The following is a 19,090-nucleotide window of genomic DNA, read 5'->3' on the forward strand; positions in this document are numbered from 1 at the left end:
GGGATTGCTACATCATTGGGCATTTTAGCCAACATCTTTGTATCCATGAGTGAAAATGATTACAACACATTTAAAAACAACTCTCTCATTGACCTGGTAACTATTCTTGTATTGGAGGTACTTAGGTGAAACTAATTTAGCTAACTTCAGGATGCCTGAAAGCATCACCTGAAGTTCACATTTCAAGAGCAGAAACAAGGTGGGCAAAGTAAAGGCCAAATATTGTGTCATTTGTTGGTCAGAGTCTCTCAAAATTATGGGAAAAGAACGTGTACTTTTCACATCATATGGACCAGTCCACTGACGTGAGAACATAATTGGATCTCATTTAATTCTAATGTTTTGTCTATAGCCCTGTTCAGCTGATATTAAACCGTGCACACTGTATCCATGCCCACAATATCCACCCACACTGTATCTATGCACACTGTATCCAATCAAGTTCCAACATGAGCATTCCAGCAAGCCCTGCTCCTCTCACACTAACATGTTCCTTAACCACTCTTCCCTGCTATCCACAGATACAGCGTTTATCTGCAAAGACAAATGCTATACTTGGGGAGCTGGTCTTGAGGCGGACAAGCAAGAATTGTTCCCTTTGCTAAGTATGGTTCACCCTGGTTTGCCTTTGGACATGTGACTACATGTGAGCGCTGTCTGCTGTAAGATATCCTCCTTCGGGGATGGGGCCATAGCTCAGTGCAAGAGCATTTGCTCTGCATCCAGGAGGTCCCAGGTGCAATCCCTGGGAAGACCATCAAATGGGAGAAGTGTGCATAAATGTTCCCAGTATTGTGCTTTAGTTGGAAGATGATGCATCATATCGTGATCTTGCCAGCATCTGATCTCTCCTGTATTGTTGCCAGATGCGTTTTGACTGTATCAGGTCTTCTTCAGTGGCAATTGTATGCTACTGTTAGTCTCCACCAAACCTAAGGTTTGGATTTCTGTTAACTTTTTTTCTTGAAACCTTGAAGATCCACTGCCAGTATAAGATATATACCTTCTATTAACTTACGAGGCTATTCTCACGATCAGCAAAAATCGGGCTAGGAGAGCCTAGCCCGATTTTTGCTGATCATGAGAGCCACTGGGCTCAGCTGCGAGCCCGGTGGTTCTAGAGCGAGTAACCCGCTCAAGTACCCCTCCCCTTTGCCCAGGTTTGTGGAGCGAGCACTCTGCAAACCTGTGCTATCTGATTGTGAGTTGCCATGGCATGGCTCCAGGCCGTGGCTACTCGCAAGTAGACCCCTGGAGGGGAGGCGAAAAGCCACCTCCCAGCCCCGGGGGTCTCCCCAGTATACCCTGCACGCTCGCACAGGGCATACTGGAGCTTCTGGGGACCGCACGGCCTCCAAACTCCCCAGCCCCCTCCAGCTCCATCACGGAGCCAGCAATCATGTGAGCAGCCATTCCGGCCGCCCAGGGCTCCCTCCCCGCTCATGTGCAGGGAGAGCGAGCTTAGCCCGCTCTCCCCAACACTCTCAAGAACCAGGTCTCACTGATCATAAGACCTGGCTCTACATTTTACATTTGTATAAGGCAGCCTCTTGTGTCCTCCGTGGTTGAGAATGCTGGATGTTTGCAGTGTTGGTGAGGATCGCTTGCTAAGTACAGCCTTTGTCTCTGCATATTGTATACACTGTATACATGGAGAACGGTGGGTGTAGCCCATGGGCATGGCAGGGTTTACCAGCATGTTCCTGTTGGTGCTGTAGCAATAGCAATAGCAATAGCACTTACATTTATATACCGCTCTATAGCCGGAGCTCTCTAAGCAGTTTACAATGATTTTAGCATATTGCCCCCAACATTCTGGGTACTCATTTTACCGACCTCGGAAGGATGGAAGCCTGAGTCAACCCTGAGCCCCTGGTCAGGATCGAACTTGTAACCTTCTGGTTACAGGGTGGCAGTTTTACCACTGCGCCACCAGGGGCTCATGACACTGGGAACAGTGTCATGGTTTCATCACACCATGGAGTTGAAGTCCAAGAACATCTGAGGGCCCAACGTTGAGGATCCCTGCTGTAGAGAACTGGCAGCAACATTTATAGATGAGACTGATTTTTAAAAAAAATCAATTTGAAAAACAGTTTTGATTGGCTTTTATAAATTGTTTGAATCTAGGTGAGAGTGGAGATGACTGGGGTTTCATAAAAAGTCCATTTGTTTGTTTGTTTGTTTGTTTGTTTGTTTGTTTGTTTATAATCTTGCTTTTTTGTCCTAACTTGTCTAAAGCTTGTTTCTTCTTGATGTTTCAACAGAACCTGCTAAAAGAGTTTGACCATCGTTTACTATCTGCTGCTGAAGCCTGCAAACTGGCCGCAGCCTTCAGCCAGTTCACGCCTCTGTTTGTGCTCACAGCAGCGGTAAGTGCAATATTCAGTGGCTGACATACAGAGCAAGGATGCACTGGTACAGCAAGAGAGCAGCCTGCTACTACGCTACGACGACGACGACGTATATTTATATACTGCTTTCCAACAAAAGTTCCCAAAGCGGTTTACAGAGAGAGAGAGAGAGAGATAGAGAGAGAGAGAGAGAGAGAGAGAGAGAGAGAGAAATATAGATCCCTGTCCCCAAAGGGCTCACAATCTGAAAAGAAACATTAGATAGACACCAGCAACAGCCACTGGAGGGCTGCAGTGCTGGGGCTGATAGGGCCAGTTGCTCTCCCCCTTCTCAATAAAGAGAATCACTACTTTAAAAAGGGGCCTCTCTGCTCAGTTAGCAGGGGACTAACAGAACTTCCCAACTAATGGCACTAACTGCCAGGAAAGTGGCAGGAAGCCTTCTGCACCACACAAAAATATGTCCCTGAGGGTTGAGCTGCTGTTAGGCTGCTCTCTCACTGCAGGGGTGCAGCCTTACTCTGAATGTCAGCCAGTATTAGACTGGCTCCACATTAGAGCTCCTTAATGTTTTTGAACTGCTACTCTTCCAATCTCAGGTGAAAGCGCCATACAACACTTAACATTCCTATCCCCAGGACAGAGGCAAGAGTGTGGCGTATCAGTAGCTGTAGCATCAGTGGCAGCAACCTGGCCTTGCCTTTGCTACCCAGTGCCTGGGACACTGCTCTGCTGCTGTGTACCCACTTGCTACCTACTGAGGAAGCAACAGGAGTAGCTTTGCTTCTCTCCCTCCCGCCAGTACCAGATCTGCTTCTCCACCCTGAGGTTTCTCTCTCCACTGCCCATCCACCTTTCTTCCAAGCCAAGAGAAGAGTACAGGAATTTCACATTTGCACCATGCAGCTGTGCAGCTCCATGCAACTTCAACTGTGAAATTCCTGCTCTCTTTTCCTGGCTCAGGAATTGCACTGGTAGATACAGGGGGAGAAACTTCCTTCATCACATGGAACCTCACTGAGGTTTGCAAGGCAACAAAATGTTCTTCATAGTTCCGTGTCCCAGGGTTTCATAGTATAGGTTTTGAGATTACGGTTGTCTCTTCCTGCCTCAATTGTGCCTGACACCATAAAGAGATCAGTCCCCTCAACCCCTGAGATAGTTTGCTTTGTCACATTGATTTGAAAGGTTCTGTACTAGACCTCTGGGAATCTAGTTAGCCAGTACACCATTTTAACATGGATGATATCAGTACTAGATATTCCATAACAAGTCTGAAAATTGTTGAAAATGCCAGTGTCCCTTCGGTCTACACAGTGTCTAAGTCAAATGTAGCTGACAAAATGGAGAGGAATATTTGGGAAATTTAGGTTTTTCTGATGATGAGAGTTCACATTTCAGTAGTCTTCAAAGTATCTAAATTTCACTTAGAGATGTTAGATGCATGAATCTGAAACCCCTTATTAATGCAATTGTACCTGTTTTACAGAATATCCGTGGGATGTGTCTGCTGTCTTATAGCTACTCCAGTGCGTGCCCTTCAGGGGAAAAACAGTTCTATTTGTCTGAAGCGAAGGAGTCCTTTGAAATTGGTCTCCTTACTAAGAAGAATGAGGAGCCAGTCAACAGCAAACAGGAACTCCACAGTTTTGTCAAGGCAGCTTTCTGCCTCACCAAAGTGCACCAGCGGCTCTATGGGGAAAGCGAAAGGCTTAGCCAGGTGATCAAGGTGTGCCAGGAAGCCTTGGAGAAGTTGTATGCTTATAGCCATTCCTCACATGCTGAAAAGCAAGACAAAGATTTGCTCGCCAAGGAGATCATGTGCCTGGTCATGTCTGTTAAGGAGCCATTGCAAGTGCAGAGTTTCCCTAATTCAGATGCCAAGGCTTACATTCCAGACAGCTACAAAGCGAGTGTCAAAAAGCAGATTGTGAATGGTGAATTAAGCTTTGAGAAAGTCCTTGCCATGTATTCCCAGCATCATGCAGCAGTCTCTAACGTTTTTGAAAGCACTTGCAAAAGCCGTACAATGAGTCACGGAGAAGGCAAAACAGGGGCTTGTATAACTGCTTTGAAAACTGAAACCAGAAATATGGACACAGTGTGCACTACTGAAGAAAAAGGACACCATGGAAAAGGCACTGCAAGGACCTCGGTTTCACAAAAGGCAAGGAGAAGTCAAGAGGGTCTTAAGGGCCAAATGCGAAAGAAATTGTCTCGTGTTCCTGCAGTGGATATCTCCCTTGATGAAGACACAGAGAGTGAGCCTTCGGTAGGAGGTCAAAGCAATGCCGATAGCATTTCAAGCAGATCTCAAAGCAGGAGTGGAATTTCGAGTTCACTGAGATCTTGGAGCAAAGTGTCCAAATCAAGTTCCCTTACTAGTTGGGAAGAGATTGGCTGTAATGAAAATGAACTGCCCCAAGAAAAAAAACAGAAAACAAACAGCTCTGCAGATAAGGAGCCAGATCACTCTGCTGCATTGACTGAAGATGCTGAAGAAAATATTCAAGGGCACAATGTCAGTTTGCTGGCTTCCAAAATTTGTAATCTCTCTGTCCAGGAGACTCAAAGTGGCTGTACAGGTCCTCTGTTCCATAACAACGTAAACCTGACTAATAAACGAACAGAATCAGACCCAAATTTCAGACAAGAACATTTGGAGAAAACAGAATGTGAAGATGAGCAGTCACTCAGAGAAGCCAGTAACACCAGCTGCAAGAACAGTTCTGATACTTTGAGTGATATAAAGGGTCCCTCTTCTTATGTACCTTATTCCTCTTCTAAACAAGATTCATTTGGAATGATTATATCTTCTTCAGATTCAAAAACCAAGGACAGCAACAAGAACAGTGCCATGTCCAACAATAATCAGCAGAGCACTGAGAAGGTAAACACAAAAGACCCCAAAAACTGCAACCGAGCTTTAGAACCCATGTTTAGAGAACATTGGCTGTTGGTTGACCCGGAAGGAGAAACCTTAGACACTGCTGAAGATGCACAAATGAATCCAAAGCTGCCTGGTGATATGATGGCACCCATAAACCGTGTGCTACGACCAGAACGTGACCGCTTTGTGCAGAACTGGATTAATAAATCAAGCACGATGATGTCTGGAGGGGGCTCCTCTGAAATGCCTGAAGTTGACCTCCAAGCAGATACAGAAGATGACTGGGAGTTTGCATCTGGTAGTGGAAGGAAATCAGGCGATAACCCTCCAGACATGAGCATGGTACAGGATCAGCCAAGTCACAGGGCTGAGGCCACACATTCTCCATCGTGGAAGCATAAGCCATTAGCCAATCAATCTAGTGATTGTGCTACCACCGAAGGAGATGAAGGTGATAAGCTAAGGAACATACTGTGCAGCCAGAGCTCAAGTTCTTCTCTGAAATCATGGTACAAATCACCCTATTTCTCCAGTAGCTTTTCTGAACTGGAGAACTCTTCATTTCTGAGCTCCAGTGGGAGTTCTTTCACTTCTCTCATTAAGACTGAGGAGCAAGTTCTACAAGCTCGCATTCTGAGCGATGATGACTATGAGAGGTTTTTGGCAGGTGTAGAGCATAGCTGGCTGGTGGAGAGACTGAAAAATACGGGGCTCTTTAAGCCAACCCTACTTCGCAAAGCCCACTGTAAGTAGAGTGTTCTAAAATGTGCTATGATACAGGAGAACTTTATTAATCACAGGTCCAGCACCTGTACACCCGACCTCGGTATATGCAAAAAAAAAAAAAAAAAAACCCACCAGCAAAAAAAGGGTAAAACTTACATATCTGTGGGTCAGGGGTGGCCGGAAATGACCTTGGAGGTTATTTCTGGCTGCCTTTTTGACTTCAGGAGCTTTTTTATGGCTCATTTCTTTCTTTCTTTTTTAAAGCAGTTTTCGTCGGTTTTTTACTCTTGGAGGGGTTAGAGTAATTTTCAGACTCCTTGCAGGCAGTGGAACATGGTAGGGCACTTTATTTGGCCCATTTTGTCCAATTTGAGGCAGTGCAGGAACCTAACCCCCCAATTTGCATTCACTTTAATGCCCCATTATTTGCGGATTCACTCCCCAAACCCCAAATGGAACCCCACGAATCACTGGGTTCTCCTGTATTCTCTACCATTTACCGTGGTGGGGGAGGAGGAAGTACATTCTTCTGCTTTTATGCCAATTTGTGAGAGCTATACGGTGAACTATACTGTGACCTATACTGGAGCACACACATCTCTCTATGAGGTAATGCAGGAATTTGCCTTCGGCACGTTGCAGCCAGAGCAGAAAAAGAGAACATTACTCTGGCTTCTTTGTAACATGCAAAGCCACCCTGAAGATCCTGTTGAACAGGGCTGGTATTACTGTTAGACAGAGTTGGAGGTTATAGCATACCATTAAAAAATAGAAAATTGCCAGTTATGTGCAGTCCTATGTCTGTTTGCTCAGAAGTGAGTCTCCGTGGCCAACAAGATGAGCAGTTGGCAGCAGGAACTCAGCGCGGCTGCTGTACGACTTAAAATACAGCTCCAACAGTGTCGCAATGTGGCTGCCACAGCATCACTTTAAATCACTTCCGTTTCCAGTGGAAAGGAGTGCTGTGCTGCTGCCTAGAAGTACTTTAATCTGAGGCTTAAGCCTCATTCAGACATTGTATTTAAGGACAGTGTACTCGATTACATCGTCCAAAGCAGGAACAGAAGTTCTGTCCCACTGCCACTGTCCATCGTTTGCCCCTCCTTCCCTTCCCACACTTACAGCATTTTGGCAGGTACTTCTGTGATCAGGAGACGTGGGCACCCACATCTCTTGATTACAGAAGCACCTGCTATCACACTTACAGCCTTTGCCACTTCAAAGATTGTAAGTGTGAGCATCGTGGGACGGGGATTGAGGGGAATGTTGGACAGCAGCAGTGGAGCAGGATTTCCATTCCTGCTTTGGACGATGTACTCAAGTACACCGTCCTTAAATATAATGTCTGATTGAGGCTTTCGTTTACACGTGCAACAGAATAAAGTGATCAGTTATTGAGGCAGTAGAATGGTCTGTAAGAGCACAGGCCACAGGTGAGGGGATTGTGTTTTTCTGTGCTCCCCTATGTTAGAAACTTCTTGCAAATAGAAAACCAGCACAGCAGGCGAAGGCTCAGAATGGAACCTTCCCCCCACTAGTTTTCTGTTTTCAGAGAGTTTTGTGCACAGAGGAGCATTCAAAAGTAGAGCCCCTCTCCCCGCTTCTGCAAACTGAAGCAGTGCAGTCCATTCTGCCATCTCAGTCTCTTGAATATGTGGACCAAGGCTTAGTTAATTACTGAATCTTTGCCAGCATGCTGAGCCCCCTGCTCAGCATGGTGGGAGAGGGGGTGCCATTTGCATTTTCTTCCTCCAGAACCAGATTGCCTTGCACACATGAAGCTGCCTTATACCAAGTCAGGCCATTGGTCCACCCCGCTCAGTACTGTCTGCTCTGACTGGCACTGGCTCGCTAGGCTTTCAGATGGGGTCTTTCCCAACCCTACTTGGCAATGCCAGCAGTTGAACCTGGGGCCTTTCCACACATGCCTTAACTGCCTTGAGATTGTTTTAATGAAAGGTGATACAAAAACCTAACAATCAATCAATCAATCAATCAAAACAGGTGCTCTGCCACTGAGTTGCATCTCCAGCCCCAGATACCTTAGGCATTCTTTGCCGCTAGCCTTTTTATTTAGAACTCAAGTGAGCTATTAGAATGTTGGAGATTTTCAGTCTTATTTTTTTTAAATACAGTTCAGAACTCTTCCAGGTGTAACAAGAAACCATTGGTTTTTCCTTACAAGAATAAGCCACAGCCAATTTTAGGCTAATGAACTACCTGCTTCTATGCTTGTAATGTTCCATGTTTTTCTGTGCTCCCTACGTTAGAAACTTCTTGCAAATAGAAAACCAGCACAGCAGGCGAAGGCTCGGAATGAAACCTTCCCCCCTGCTGTACTATTAGCTTTCTGTTTGCAGAGTCGATTAGATTAGCCTCTAGTCCAGGTATTCTCAACGTTGGTTCTCCAAATGATATTGGACTTCAACTCCCATAATCCCCAGCCCCAGTGGCCTTTGGTTGGGGAGTATGGGAGTTGTAGTCCAATAACATCTGGGTACCCAACGTTGAGAATCCCGGCTCTAATCTATGGTCTAATTTAGAAGCTTAGATTAGCCTCCAATCTATGGTTTGCCATTTTATCCGAGTGCGGAAAATTACGGTTGGTGCACACCATAGTTTTCTGTGTTTGGACAAAATGATAGACCATGGTGTGCCACACACTACAGGGCTGCTCAACTTTGGCCCTCCTGCAGATATTGGCCTACAACTCCCATAATCCCTGGCTATTGGCCACTGTGGCTGGGGATTGTGGGAGCTGTAGTCCAAAAACATCGGGGGGGGCCTAAGTTGAGCAGTCCTGCACTAGAAGTGGACACATGGCAGGCGGTGACATTATTAGCCTGCGTGCTGATCCTTTGCTAATGTCAATGAGAACTAATGACATCACTCCCCAACAATGAACAGCAGACAGTAACATCTTTAGCTTGCATGCCCTTTACTGCTGGTGGCAACAGGAAGGATTGCAGGAAGCTGCAGAAGGAGGGAAGTGAGTGGGCAAGTGGCAGCAGTGGAAGCTAGAGGCTAGTGGCAGCAGTGGCAGGATCTGCCAAAAAAATCTAGCTGCAGGCTGCAGCCCACATCAATAAGCTAGTGCTAAGTATCTGTGATGAAAACTTTCCCTTTCAGCAGTCCCAAAATAAATCATCTTGCCTTGCCATTTCTGTTTATAGGTTACTCACTGCAATACTACACTGCAGTCATGAATGCTGCTTCTTGTGAACCAGGCTGGGAAAACAAAATGCCATATCCCCCTGATTCTGTCTGGGAAAGGTTCTGGATAGAGGACAAAGAGACATTTTTCTCCCTCTCTCACAACACTAGAATCAGGGTCATCCCCTAAAACTGAAGGCCAGGAATTTTAGGACCAACAAATTGAAGGACCTTTTCACATGTATTTTTTACTTTCACATTAATTTCAATATAATTAATCTATGGAATTCTTTGCCACAGGATGTGGTGATGGCCGCCAGCTTGGATGGCTTTAAAAGTGGCTTAGACAAATTCACAGAGGACAGGTCTATTGATGGCTATTAGCCTGTTGGCTACAGGCCACCTCCAGCCTCAGAGGCACAATGCCGCTCAATACCAGTTGCAGGGGAGCAACAGCAAGAGAGAGGGCATGCCCTCAGCTCTTTCCTGTGGGCTTCTCAAAGGCATCTGGTGGGCCACTGTGTGAAACAGGATGCTGGACTGGATGGGCCTTAGGCCTGATCCAGCAGGGCTGTTCTTACATTCTTATGATACTGCCTGGATACTAACAAGTAAAATATGTTAACTCTGCCATTGCATTCTTGGTTAATGGCATGGAACAACTTTGTTGAAGAAGTTGTCACTTAATTTGTCTTTTTTTCCAGCTGCCCTACTTTTGAAATTCTCTAAGAAATCTGGGTTGTGGACAGCCCAGGAAACAGCAGTATACATTGGAGACTACCTAAATGTGGCAAAGAAAGGCAGACAAAGGAATGCTTTCTGGATACACTTTCTGCACCAAGAAGAGACCCTGGGAAGGTATTGCTCAAACTAGAGTGAACCTTTAATCAGCTCAAGGACACAGAGAGGCGTAGCTATAATGGAGCATGGGGGTGAACATATATCCATGGGCCACTGGTGCCTGTGGGACTTCCGGGGCCACCACAGGCTCATCCCACACCCTCTTCCCCGTGATCTCCTTTTGTCTTGGCGCTCCTGGACACCCAATGTCACCAAGCCACCACTGCCAGGCATGGGGCCCAGTAGTATGGCCTGAGCAATGTGCAAGCAGCAATCATTATTAAACAAATAATAAATCAAAGCAGGCAAGCAGTGAGTGAGTGGTGGGCAGTGGCGGCGGCAGTGGCAGCAATGGAGGCTGCCCCAATCTCATCCTGGGGCCGCCTTCATCATCGTTATGCCGCTTGACACAGAGACAGGCTGGGTTTGTAGTAGAGTCACATGAGTTCTCTGGGATGAGCTATCATGCATATGTTTGCATGCAGTGAAACTGGTACAAGGTTTTCTCAGTGGTGGCACAGCAGCTCCAGAGTGGAGCCTTCCTTACTTAGCCCACCAAGGCACAGCTTTTTCTTTCTTTTTGTAGGCTGGCTGACACCGAGCTATTCTAACTGGCTTTTTCATTAATGTGTATAATGTTGCAAAAGGGCATGATGTAGCTAAAAGCAAGCACTTTTGAAGCTGCAGTCCTAAACGCATTAAGCTAGTCCTCACAACCAACAATTGAGGAGGAGGAATGTCCAGCTCTTTTATCTATCTATCTATCTATCTATCTATCTATCTATCTATCTATCTATCTATCTATCACTTTGTAGACCACCCCAAAAAGCAATCATTTAATCACATGAAGGTGACTACCCCGCATTTTGAATCCTACATTATATCTAGTATTTAAATCATGAGTGTATATGTTTTTTTTAATTCAGATCATTATTTGTACACATGTAGAAGAATCTAATCACACGTTGAAACTATCACCCAAACTGGCCCAATGCTGTGTCACAATTAGTATTTTTCCAAGGAGGCTTCTGGCGGGGGAAATGGCAGCTCCAAAAAATACATGATAATTATTTGTGGTGTGCTTTCTGTCTTGGACAGGTATGTTGGGAAAGAGTATAAAGATGAGAAAGGCCTTATTCACCATTTCAGTGATGTAGAGCGGCAAATGACAGCCCAATACTATGTGACAGAATTCAACAAAAGGCTGTATGAGCAACAAATACAAACACAAATCTTTTACATCCCATCAGTGGTACTCTTGGTAAGGAACTAACAGAAGGTTACAAGGGATTCAGCTGATTAAACAAGCAAGCAGAAGATGAGGGACAAATGGTGGCTGATATTATCTACAGCAATAGGTTGGCATATGAAGAAGGGTCCACAGGGAGCCCCCAGAGTATTGTGCAGTCTAGCAGGAATGCAGAGGGAGGAGAGAGTGGTTTTTGCTTCTTTCCATCCCTTCAAAAGCCCTTTCACTTGCTGGAATATGTTCCTGGGGGCTGCGTGATCTTCAGGAAAGGATTCCTGCAAGTGGAATTTTAGAGGGAGGAGAGAGAAGCTGAAATACCTCACAGCAGGGATGCTGGAGGATCCCTGTGGATCCGCAAGCCTTTTTACACTGACATATTGCTGCGCGTCATGTCAGCCACTGTCCTAACAAAGCAATAGGCAAAGTATAGATTGCAGTGCTGTTCACACCAAAATCCTCTTTTGTTCCCCAGGTCCTAGAAGGCAAATCTATAAAAGGATGTATAAGCGTGGAGCCTTATATTCTCGGAGAGTTTGTGAAGTTGTCCAATAACACCAAAGTAGTAAAATCAGAGTACAAAGCTACAGAGTATGGACTTGCTTATGGCCATTTCTGCTATGAGTTTTCCAAAGGCACAGATGTGGTGGTTGATTTACAAGGTTTGTACTACTAGGCATGAAATAGTGAAATGCTTTATTGTGACATATTGTATTGGATGAATGAGTTGTTTAAAATATTTTTCTTTCAGGCTTTAAAAAAGTCTTCTCTGGGGCATGAATGTTCAGAACTCAAGTTAAAAATGCAGAAAATCACTGGGAAAATGAAATTGCAATCTGAAGCATAATAATATGTGATTTAGTTTGGGTCAACTAATCTCTAACACTGAATAAAAGAGCTGGTATTGTGGTAACAAGCATGAATTATTACTTTTGCTAATCAGAGTCCTTCTTGGTTTGTATTTGGGTGGGAAACTACATGTGAGCACTGTAAGACATTTCTTTTAGGCACTGAGGCATCTCAGTGGAAGAGCATCTACAAGATTATTATTATTATTATTTCTTGTTTGCACAGTCAAACAGGTGTTATTGACTGGTTTGTTTTATCCAGACATCGAGTCCTTCCCAAGGACCTCAGATGCCAGAATTTTGTTGTCAATATTGTTGTTGTTATAGGTATCACCGCAAAATGTAGGCTGTTTCCAGTAAAGTTGTTTTTTGTAATTGGCTGATGGTGGTTTCTGTGGCCCCTATGGTGTTGAGGTGTTCTTCAAGATGTCTTGGAATTCCATCTAGGGCGCCGATTACTACTGGGATTATTTTGGTCTTCTTCTGCCACAGCCTTTCAATTTCAATTTGTAGATCTTTGTATTTTGTTATTTTTCCTGTTTCTTTTTCTCCTATTCTGCTGTCACCTGGTATTGCTGTGTCGATTATTTTGACTTTTCTTTCTTTCTTCTCGACTACAGTTATATGTAGTGTATCGTGTGGCAGATCTTTGTCTGTTCGTAGTCAGAAGTCCTATAATATTTTTACATCTTCATTTTCTACAACTTTTTCAATTTTGTGGTCTCACCAATTTTTAGCTTGTATTTTTTGCAGATGTTCCTGTGTATCATTGCTGCTACCTTGTCACGCCTTTGCTTGTAGTCACTCTGTGTGATCTTTTTACAACAGATGGTTAGGTGGTCCGCTGTTTCATCTGCTTCTTTACAGAGGTGGCACTTGCTATTTGTTTTTATTATTATTTCTTGTTTACACAGTCGGACAGGTGTTATTGACTGGTTTGTTTTATCCAGACATCAAGTCCTTCCCAAGGACCTGGGATGGCTGAATTTTATTGTCAATTGTTATAGATATCGTCACAGAATATAGGCTGTTCCCAGTAAAGCTGCTTTTTGTAATTGGCTGATGGTGATTTCTGTGGCCCCTATGGTGTTGAGGTGCTCTTCAAGGTCTTTTGGAACTGCACCCAGGGCGCCAATGACCACTGGGATTATTTTGGTCTTTTTCTCCCACAGCCTTTCAATTTCAGTTTGTAGATCTTTGTATTATTATTTCTTGTTGACACAGTCAGAAAGGTGTTATTGACTGGTTTGTTTTATCCAGACATCGAGTCCTGCCAAAGGACCTGGGATGGCTGAATTTTATTGTCAGTTGTTATAGATATCGTCGCAGAATATAGGCTGTTCCCAGTAAAGCTGCTTTTTGTAATTATCCCCCAGTGAGGATGATGATGATGATGATGATTCATTTTCTATACTGCCATTCCAAAAGTGACTCAGGGCGGTTTACACACAGAAATAATAAATAAATAAGATGGATCCCTGTCCCCAAAGGGCTCACAATCTAAAAAGAAACATAAGATAGACAGCAGCAACCATCACTGCAGGTACTGTGCTGGGGGTGGATAGCACCAGTTACTCTCCCACTGCTAGATAAAAGAGAATCACCATGTTAAAAGGTGCTTCTTTGCCAAATTAGCAGAGGTTACCTGCTAAGATTGCATGCAGAGGGGCCCAAGTTCACTCCCTGGAATCTCCAGGTAGGGTTGGAGAGATTCCTGCCTGTAATCTTGGATTGCTGTTGCCAGGCAGGGTAGACAATGTTCCTTCCTATACACTTCCATTGCATTCTTTCTTTAGATCATTGGACTTTATAGATGACTTGCGCATCAAACCTCAGCCCAGTAGAGTGTAATGACTTAGCTTCAAACTAGTTACACTATGTGACTTGGCAGTTTCTTGTGAGATAGGCATAACAAAAAAACACCTACAAATGCCATCAAAGTGCCTAGCTGTTCATGATAGCTGAACAGTCTTAAATCCAAGTTACTTCAGTACTTCAAATCTATCTCCTTAAACTTTCATTTCCTTGTGAAAACACAGTGCTAGATGTGGAAAAGCCTATTGCACAGCGGAACAAAGAACACATCCAGTAATGGGGCATTACAGGGGTTCTCAAAAGCCCCAGATGTTGTTGGTCTTCAACTCCCATCATTCCGCACCATCATGGCCAAAGGTCTTGTTGACTGGGGATGATGGAAGTTGTAGTCCAACAACATCTGGGGACCCCATTTTGAGAACCCCTGGATATTCTATATATTCATGACCCCAAGGTTGGTGCAGGTGGCATGGTATATCCACAACATCTTCTGCTGTTCTCTGGATTAGCTTAAATCCAAGAACTCTGACTTTCTCAGATGTCACCGAAATATTCTTCCCATTCCAAACAGGAACTATATAGATTCAGAAGCAGGCTTCTCTACACATATCACCCTGTTAACTGGTCAAAGATTCACCCTTTACAGGGTTAGCGCATTTATCTATCTATCTATCATATTTTTATGCCACCCAATATGTACATCTCTAGGTGGTGTACAAAATTTAACACAATATTTACACAGATCAAAATACAAAACAATTAAAACAGTAGCATAAAAACAGAAATAAAAACAGTAACATAAAACAATTATTAAAACAAATTATTAAAATTAATTCTAATTAAAAGCCTGTGAGAACAGGTGAGTCTTGAGGGTCTTCCTGAAAACAAACAGAGAAGGAGATGCTCTTATTTCAGCAGGGAGCATATTCCAAAACCCCGGGCCAGCCACAGAGAAAGCCCACATTTATATATTTACAGTAGCAGGAGAGAACAGCAACATCTCCCTCACCTAATGGAGAATTGCACTCAGCTACTGCTCATGTTACTTCATGGCCCACTCCAGCAACCAGGGCAGCAGATATATAGGTTAGTTTTTAAAAAAAAAATGGAAGCCCCCATCAAATGTTCAGGAGCAGGGAGACTGGATTCATTCATTTATTCATTCATTCATTTTTACATTTATATGCAGCTTTTCTTTTGAGGAGCTCAGAGTGGTGTACATGGTTATGCTTATCCTCACAACAACCCTGTGAAGTAGGTTAGGCTGAGAGATACACGACTGGCCCAGAGTCACCCAGTGAGTTTCATGGTTGAATGGGAATTCGAACTTGGGTCTTCCCAGTCCTAGTCCAACACTCTAATCCCCTTAACCTCTAAACAGCTTGTGGGATTCCAGCTTTATTCAGCTGATGCAGACATTCATTCATTCATTGTTGCATTGGAGCCCATGGCTGACATACAAAGCAAGGATGCACCAATGCATTGAGAGAGTAACCTAACAGAACTCCCCAACTGCACTGGTGCAGCATGGAAGTGGCAATTTTTGATGCCTTCCCTTTTTCCAGGAAGCCCTCTGTGCCATCTGAAAATATGTCCCTGAAGGTTGCACAGCCCTTGCAGACATATTTTCAGATGGCACATAGAGCTTCCTGGGCAAGGGACTGCCACTTCAAAAACTGCCACTTCCCTGCTGCAACAGTGCAGTTAGTTGGGAAGTTCTGTTAGACTGCTCTCTCAATGCACTGGTGCTTTCTTGTTCAGCCAGTATATGCTTCCTAGTTGCATTTTTGCAAGCAGCTTGGTTACATCCAAGTTGCAACAAATTGATTTGCTAGCTGTTTGCAACAACACAACAGACACTGCAAATGTGTAGGGGGAATTTGCGAACTTCTGCTTCTCTTGCCCAATCAAGTATAACTAGCTTTTTCAGTAAGACCTTGAAATGCAACTATTTTGCCTTATTTCTACTGTTATTTGCATTGATTCTGAAATGAATAATTCCTAGCATTCAGTAGATCTTTGTGTCTTTTTTTAAAAAAACTAACTTTTTTCTTTTATACAGGTTGGGTAACTGGTAATGGAAAAGGTCTCATCTACCTAACCGACCCCCAGATCCATTCTCTCTCCCAGAAAGAAGCATCATGCCTGACAAACTTTGGGAAGAAAGGGATTTATTATTTCTTCAACAACCAGCACACAGAATGCAATGAAATCTGCCGTCGTCTTTCCTTAACAAGACCTCTTGTAGAGAACCCAAACTGACGTTGGATAAAGATGAAGGTCTTTCCCTCAAGAGATACTTGAATTCACTTTTATGTTTTCCACATCTGCATCATGATATCCAACCAAAGCACTTTATGGATGCCCTAATGTCTCACTTTTTCATATTTTTAACAATGCCAGCCTCCACCATTTTTGGTAGGAGAAGCTGTATCCTCAGGCAGAGAGTCAAATGCTGTGTTTTTCGATGGCGGGGGTGGGGGAGAATCAACTATTGGTAATTCACAGATACAGGGATTCCCTACCTTGGGTCCCCCAATGTTGTTGGACTGCAACTCCCATCATCCTTTTGGTAATTTTGGCTGGGGATAATGGGCATTGTAGTCCAACAATATCTGGGGACCCAAGGTTGAGAACCCCTGGCATATTAAAATCAAAATTCAACAGCCAAATTATTGGCATTATATTATATAATTTGAACTGAATACGGTTCTTTCCCAAAGTGCATGGTGTGGCATGTTAAACAATGCTCATTAGCAGCAGGGCACACTGCAATTCCAGTGCGAGTTTCAGGCACATTAAAAGAAATTGTTAGTCTTTTCATTACACATGGTACATGATTGACACCTCTCAAGATGTCAGATCAGGATAATTTTGGATCAATACAAGGTACATACAGACCAAAGAGAAGCACAGATACCTCTTTAGTATTGATTGATTTTGCACAACCATAGCCCTTCAGCATACTAGCTGACATGAGGTGTGAGGTGAAATTTGCGGTGCCACTGCTGCAGATCCAGAAGTAGCAGTGGCACTGTAGAGAGCCAACTGTTACCGCAAGGGATACATACAGTAATGCTGGAAGCACAAACACTGGTTCTCTACCGCGGTGTTGCTGCTTCTGGGTCTGCAGCAGCAGCACCTCAAGTCCCACCACTACAATTAGGATCATGCATTATGGCAGCCACAGGCTGAGATCCTGACTAACGAAGCACCAGTGCAGTGGGAGAAGCACTGGTGCTTCTGAACTGTTCAATTCACTCCACTCCTCTGCTGGCTCAGTGGTGGGGGCAAAATTAAACCACCTCCCCTTCCCCAGGAAATGCTCTTTCTCACCCGAGAATATGTCCCAGAGAGTCACACAACCTGCAGGGACACGTTTTCAGGTGACACTGAGCACTTCCTGGGGAAGGAGAAGTGGTTGAAATTCACACACACTCTTCAGAAGCATTGGTGCAAGACCAGTGCTTTTCCCATTGCACCAGTGCTTCTTGTCTCAGTTCACTTTGTATAAACATAGGCTAGGATCCAAAGATAGATATTAGATATACCAAAAGTCTTAGGCATGCCCAGTAGGAATTTTAACGTCACTGAACAATGACCCCCATATTGTAAATTCCTTGAACAATTGTCTCAAGTTCCAAAGCATTTTGTCCAGTAGAATAGGGGGCTGCTGTTCAAGCAACATGATGGCAAAAACCCCTTTGGCATATGCAAGTAGGAGAGCAGCCTTTTGGATCCCAGCAAGTACATTGTGAGCCATGCTGTTCTATTATGCAGAAATAGTTCTTCCCTTAAGATCATTTCAGACTAGGAATTGAAAAATGACAGTGGGCATTGATGGGCAGTGGTCCAGTCTAAATACCTGAGAGGTAACCTACACTCTGCAGCCCTGCCTGCACTAAAAATACCTAGGTATTTCACATTGGTTTGTGAGCCAGCATTTTAATTGTACATACTTGGCTATTGTAGTGAGCAGCCCTGTCCTCCCCTAAAGAGGAACCAGAAGTGAACCCTGATGAACCCCAGTTCAGAAGTGAACCCTGTCTTGACTGACAGGCAGTGACCTCTAGGGATCAGCCACTCAGCACACGGTGGGCTGGACCTAGAGGGCCTTGCGGCAGGAAGAGAAGACTTTCTTTGTTCTCAGTTGGAGCCAGGCGGTGCTGGCAACAGGACTTTGACCAGGCAAATGGCTGCAACAAGAAGGACTGCAATCCTGAGAAGTTAGGACTTCAGAGGCTTGAAGTCTCTACCATGGATTTTGTGAGTTCAGGAAGGAAGCCAGGGTTTTGGCTTCGGAGAGAGATTTAATCTAGGGAACAGTTTGCTAGTTAGTTTGCGTCAGAAACTTATCTTTCTTTTGGTCTGCATTTTCCTGATATTGTACTGAGTTTGTCTATCAGTAATGCAACTAGGGCATTACAAAAGCCTCGGTAAACTCTCAAAGGTGCTTTTTGTATTTTATTACATTTATGTTCTTTGCAACTGGATAACCATGATTTTTAAAATGTGCCACCCCTATATCATCTGAGGGTGTTTTTTTGCAGTATTCTTGCAACTACTGTTTCTTTTACCTGTAACTAAAAGCTGAGAAAGTCTCAGACGGAAACTGTAGCATTTTGAATAAATTTCCCTTTTCTTTTTCTGTTCTTTGAAAATCTTAACCAGCCTCTTGAGTGGATTTTTAACTCAGGAGAGTGGGGGCTGGGGAAAGGGCTTGCTCTGGTGCAACACACGTCTCAAGTTTGATTGCTCAAGTTTGATTGCTCAAGTTTGATTGTTCAGCAACTCTGCTAAGTTTTTTCATCACGTGTAGGCTGCACGTGGAAGGGTTTTTTTGTACTTTTCCATTGGTAAAGAGGAGAGTTCCCTGGAATTTTGCCCACACAAGATGGGGATTAAACTCTGTTAAAAAGTAGGTGTGGTGGCAACGATTGAGCTCCTAAAGGAACAGTTTAAGTTTAAAGGAACAGCCTTTGTGGATGAAAGCAAGAAAGAGGATGATTCGATATTTTTCTTCCCCTCACGTGAACTTGCATTGAGACAAAGGCTGGGTTAAATCTGCTGCATCTACCTATCTCCTCTTTAATGAATCCTGCTACAGAAATGTGTGTAGATAGAAATCCCACCAACTGTGCATTCTTCTTTGTCCTATTTGTGAGCAGTGCAGAGCTGTGTTTTACTGTAATTTTGGTTGAGGACTCTGACTCCATCC

General features: G+C 44.0%; 1 protein-coding gene across 3 annotated transcripts in view; it reads left to right on the forward strand.

Moving 5' to 3' along the window:
- Positions 1-18,539, forward strand: part of ALPK1 (alpha kinase 1) — a 97,908-nt gene extending 79,369 nt beyond the window's left edge. For all 3 annotated transcript variants that reach the window (XM_053257131.1, XM_053257130.1, XM_053257132.1), the window contains exons 8-14: positions 1-96; positions 2,268-2,372; positions 3,844-5,989; positions 9,828-9,981; positions 11,062-11,224; positions 11,685-11,871; positions 15,935-18,539. In XM_053257131.1, the coding sequence (XP_053113106.1) occupies positions 1-96; positions 2,268-2,372; positions 3,844-5,989; positions 9,828-9,981; positions 11,062-11,224; positions 11,685-11,871; positions 15,935-16,134 (3,051 nt within the window). In that variant the 3' untranslated portion in view covers positions 16,135-18,539. The remainder of the gene's footprint in view (positions 97-2,267; positions 2,373-3,843; positions 5,990-9,827; positions 9,982-11,061; positions 11,225-11,684; positions 11,872-15,934) is intronic.
- The last annotated feature ends 551 nt before the right edge of the window (positions 18,540-19,090 follow it).

This window comes from Hemicordylus capensis, chromosome 5 (genome assembly GCF_027244095.1).
Source record: "Hemicordylus capensis ecotype Gifberg chromosome 5, rHemCap1.1.pri, whole genome shotgun sequence".
Classification (NCBI taxonomy): Eukaryota; Metazoa; Chordata; class Lepidosauria; order Squamata; family Cordylidae; genus Hemicordylus; species Hemicordylus capensis.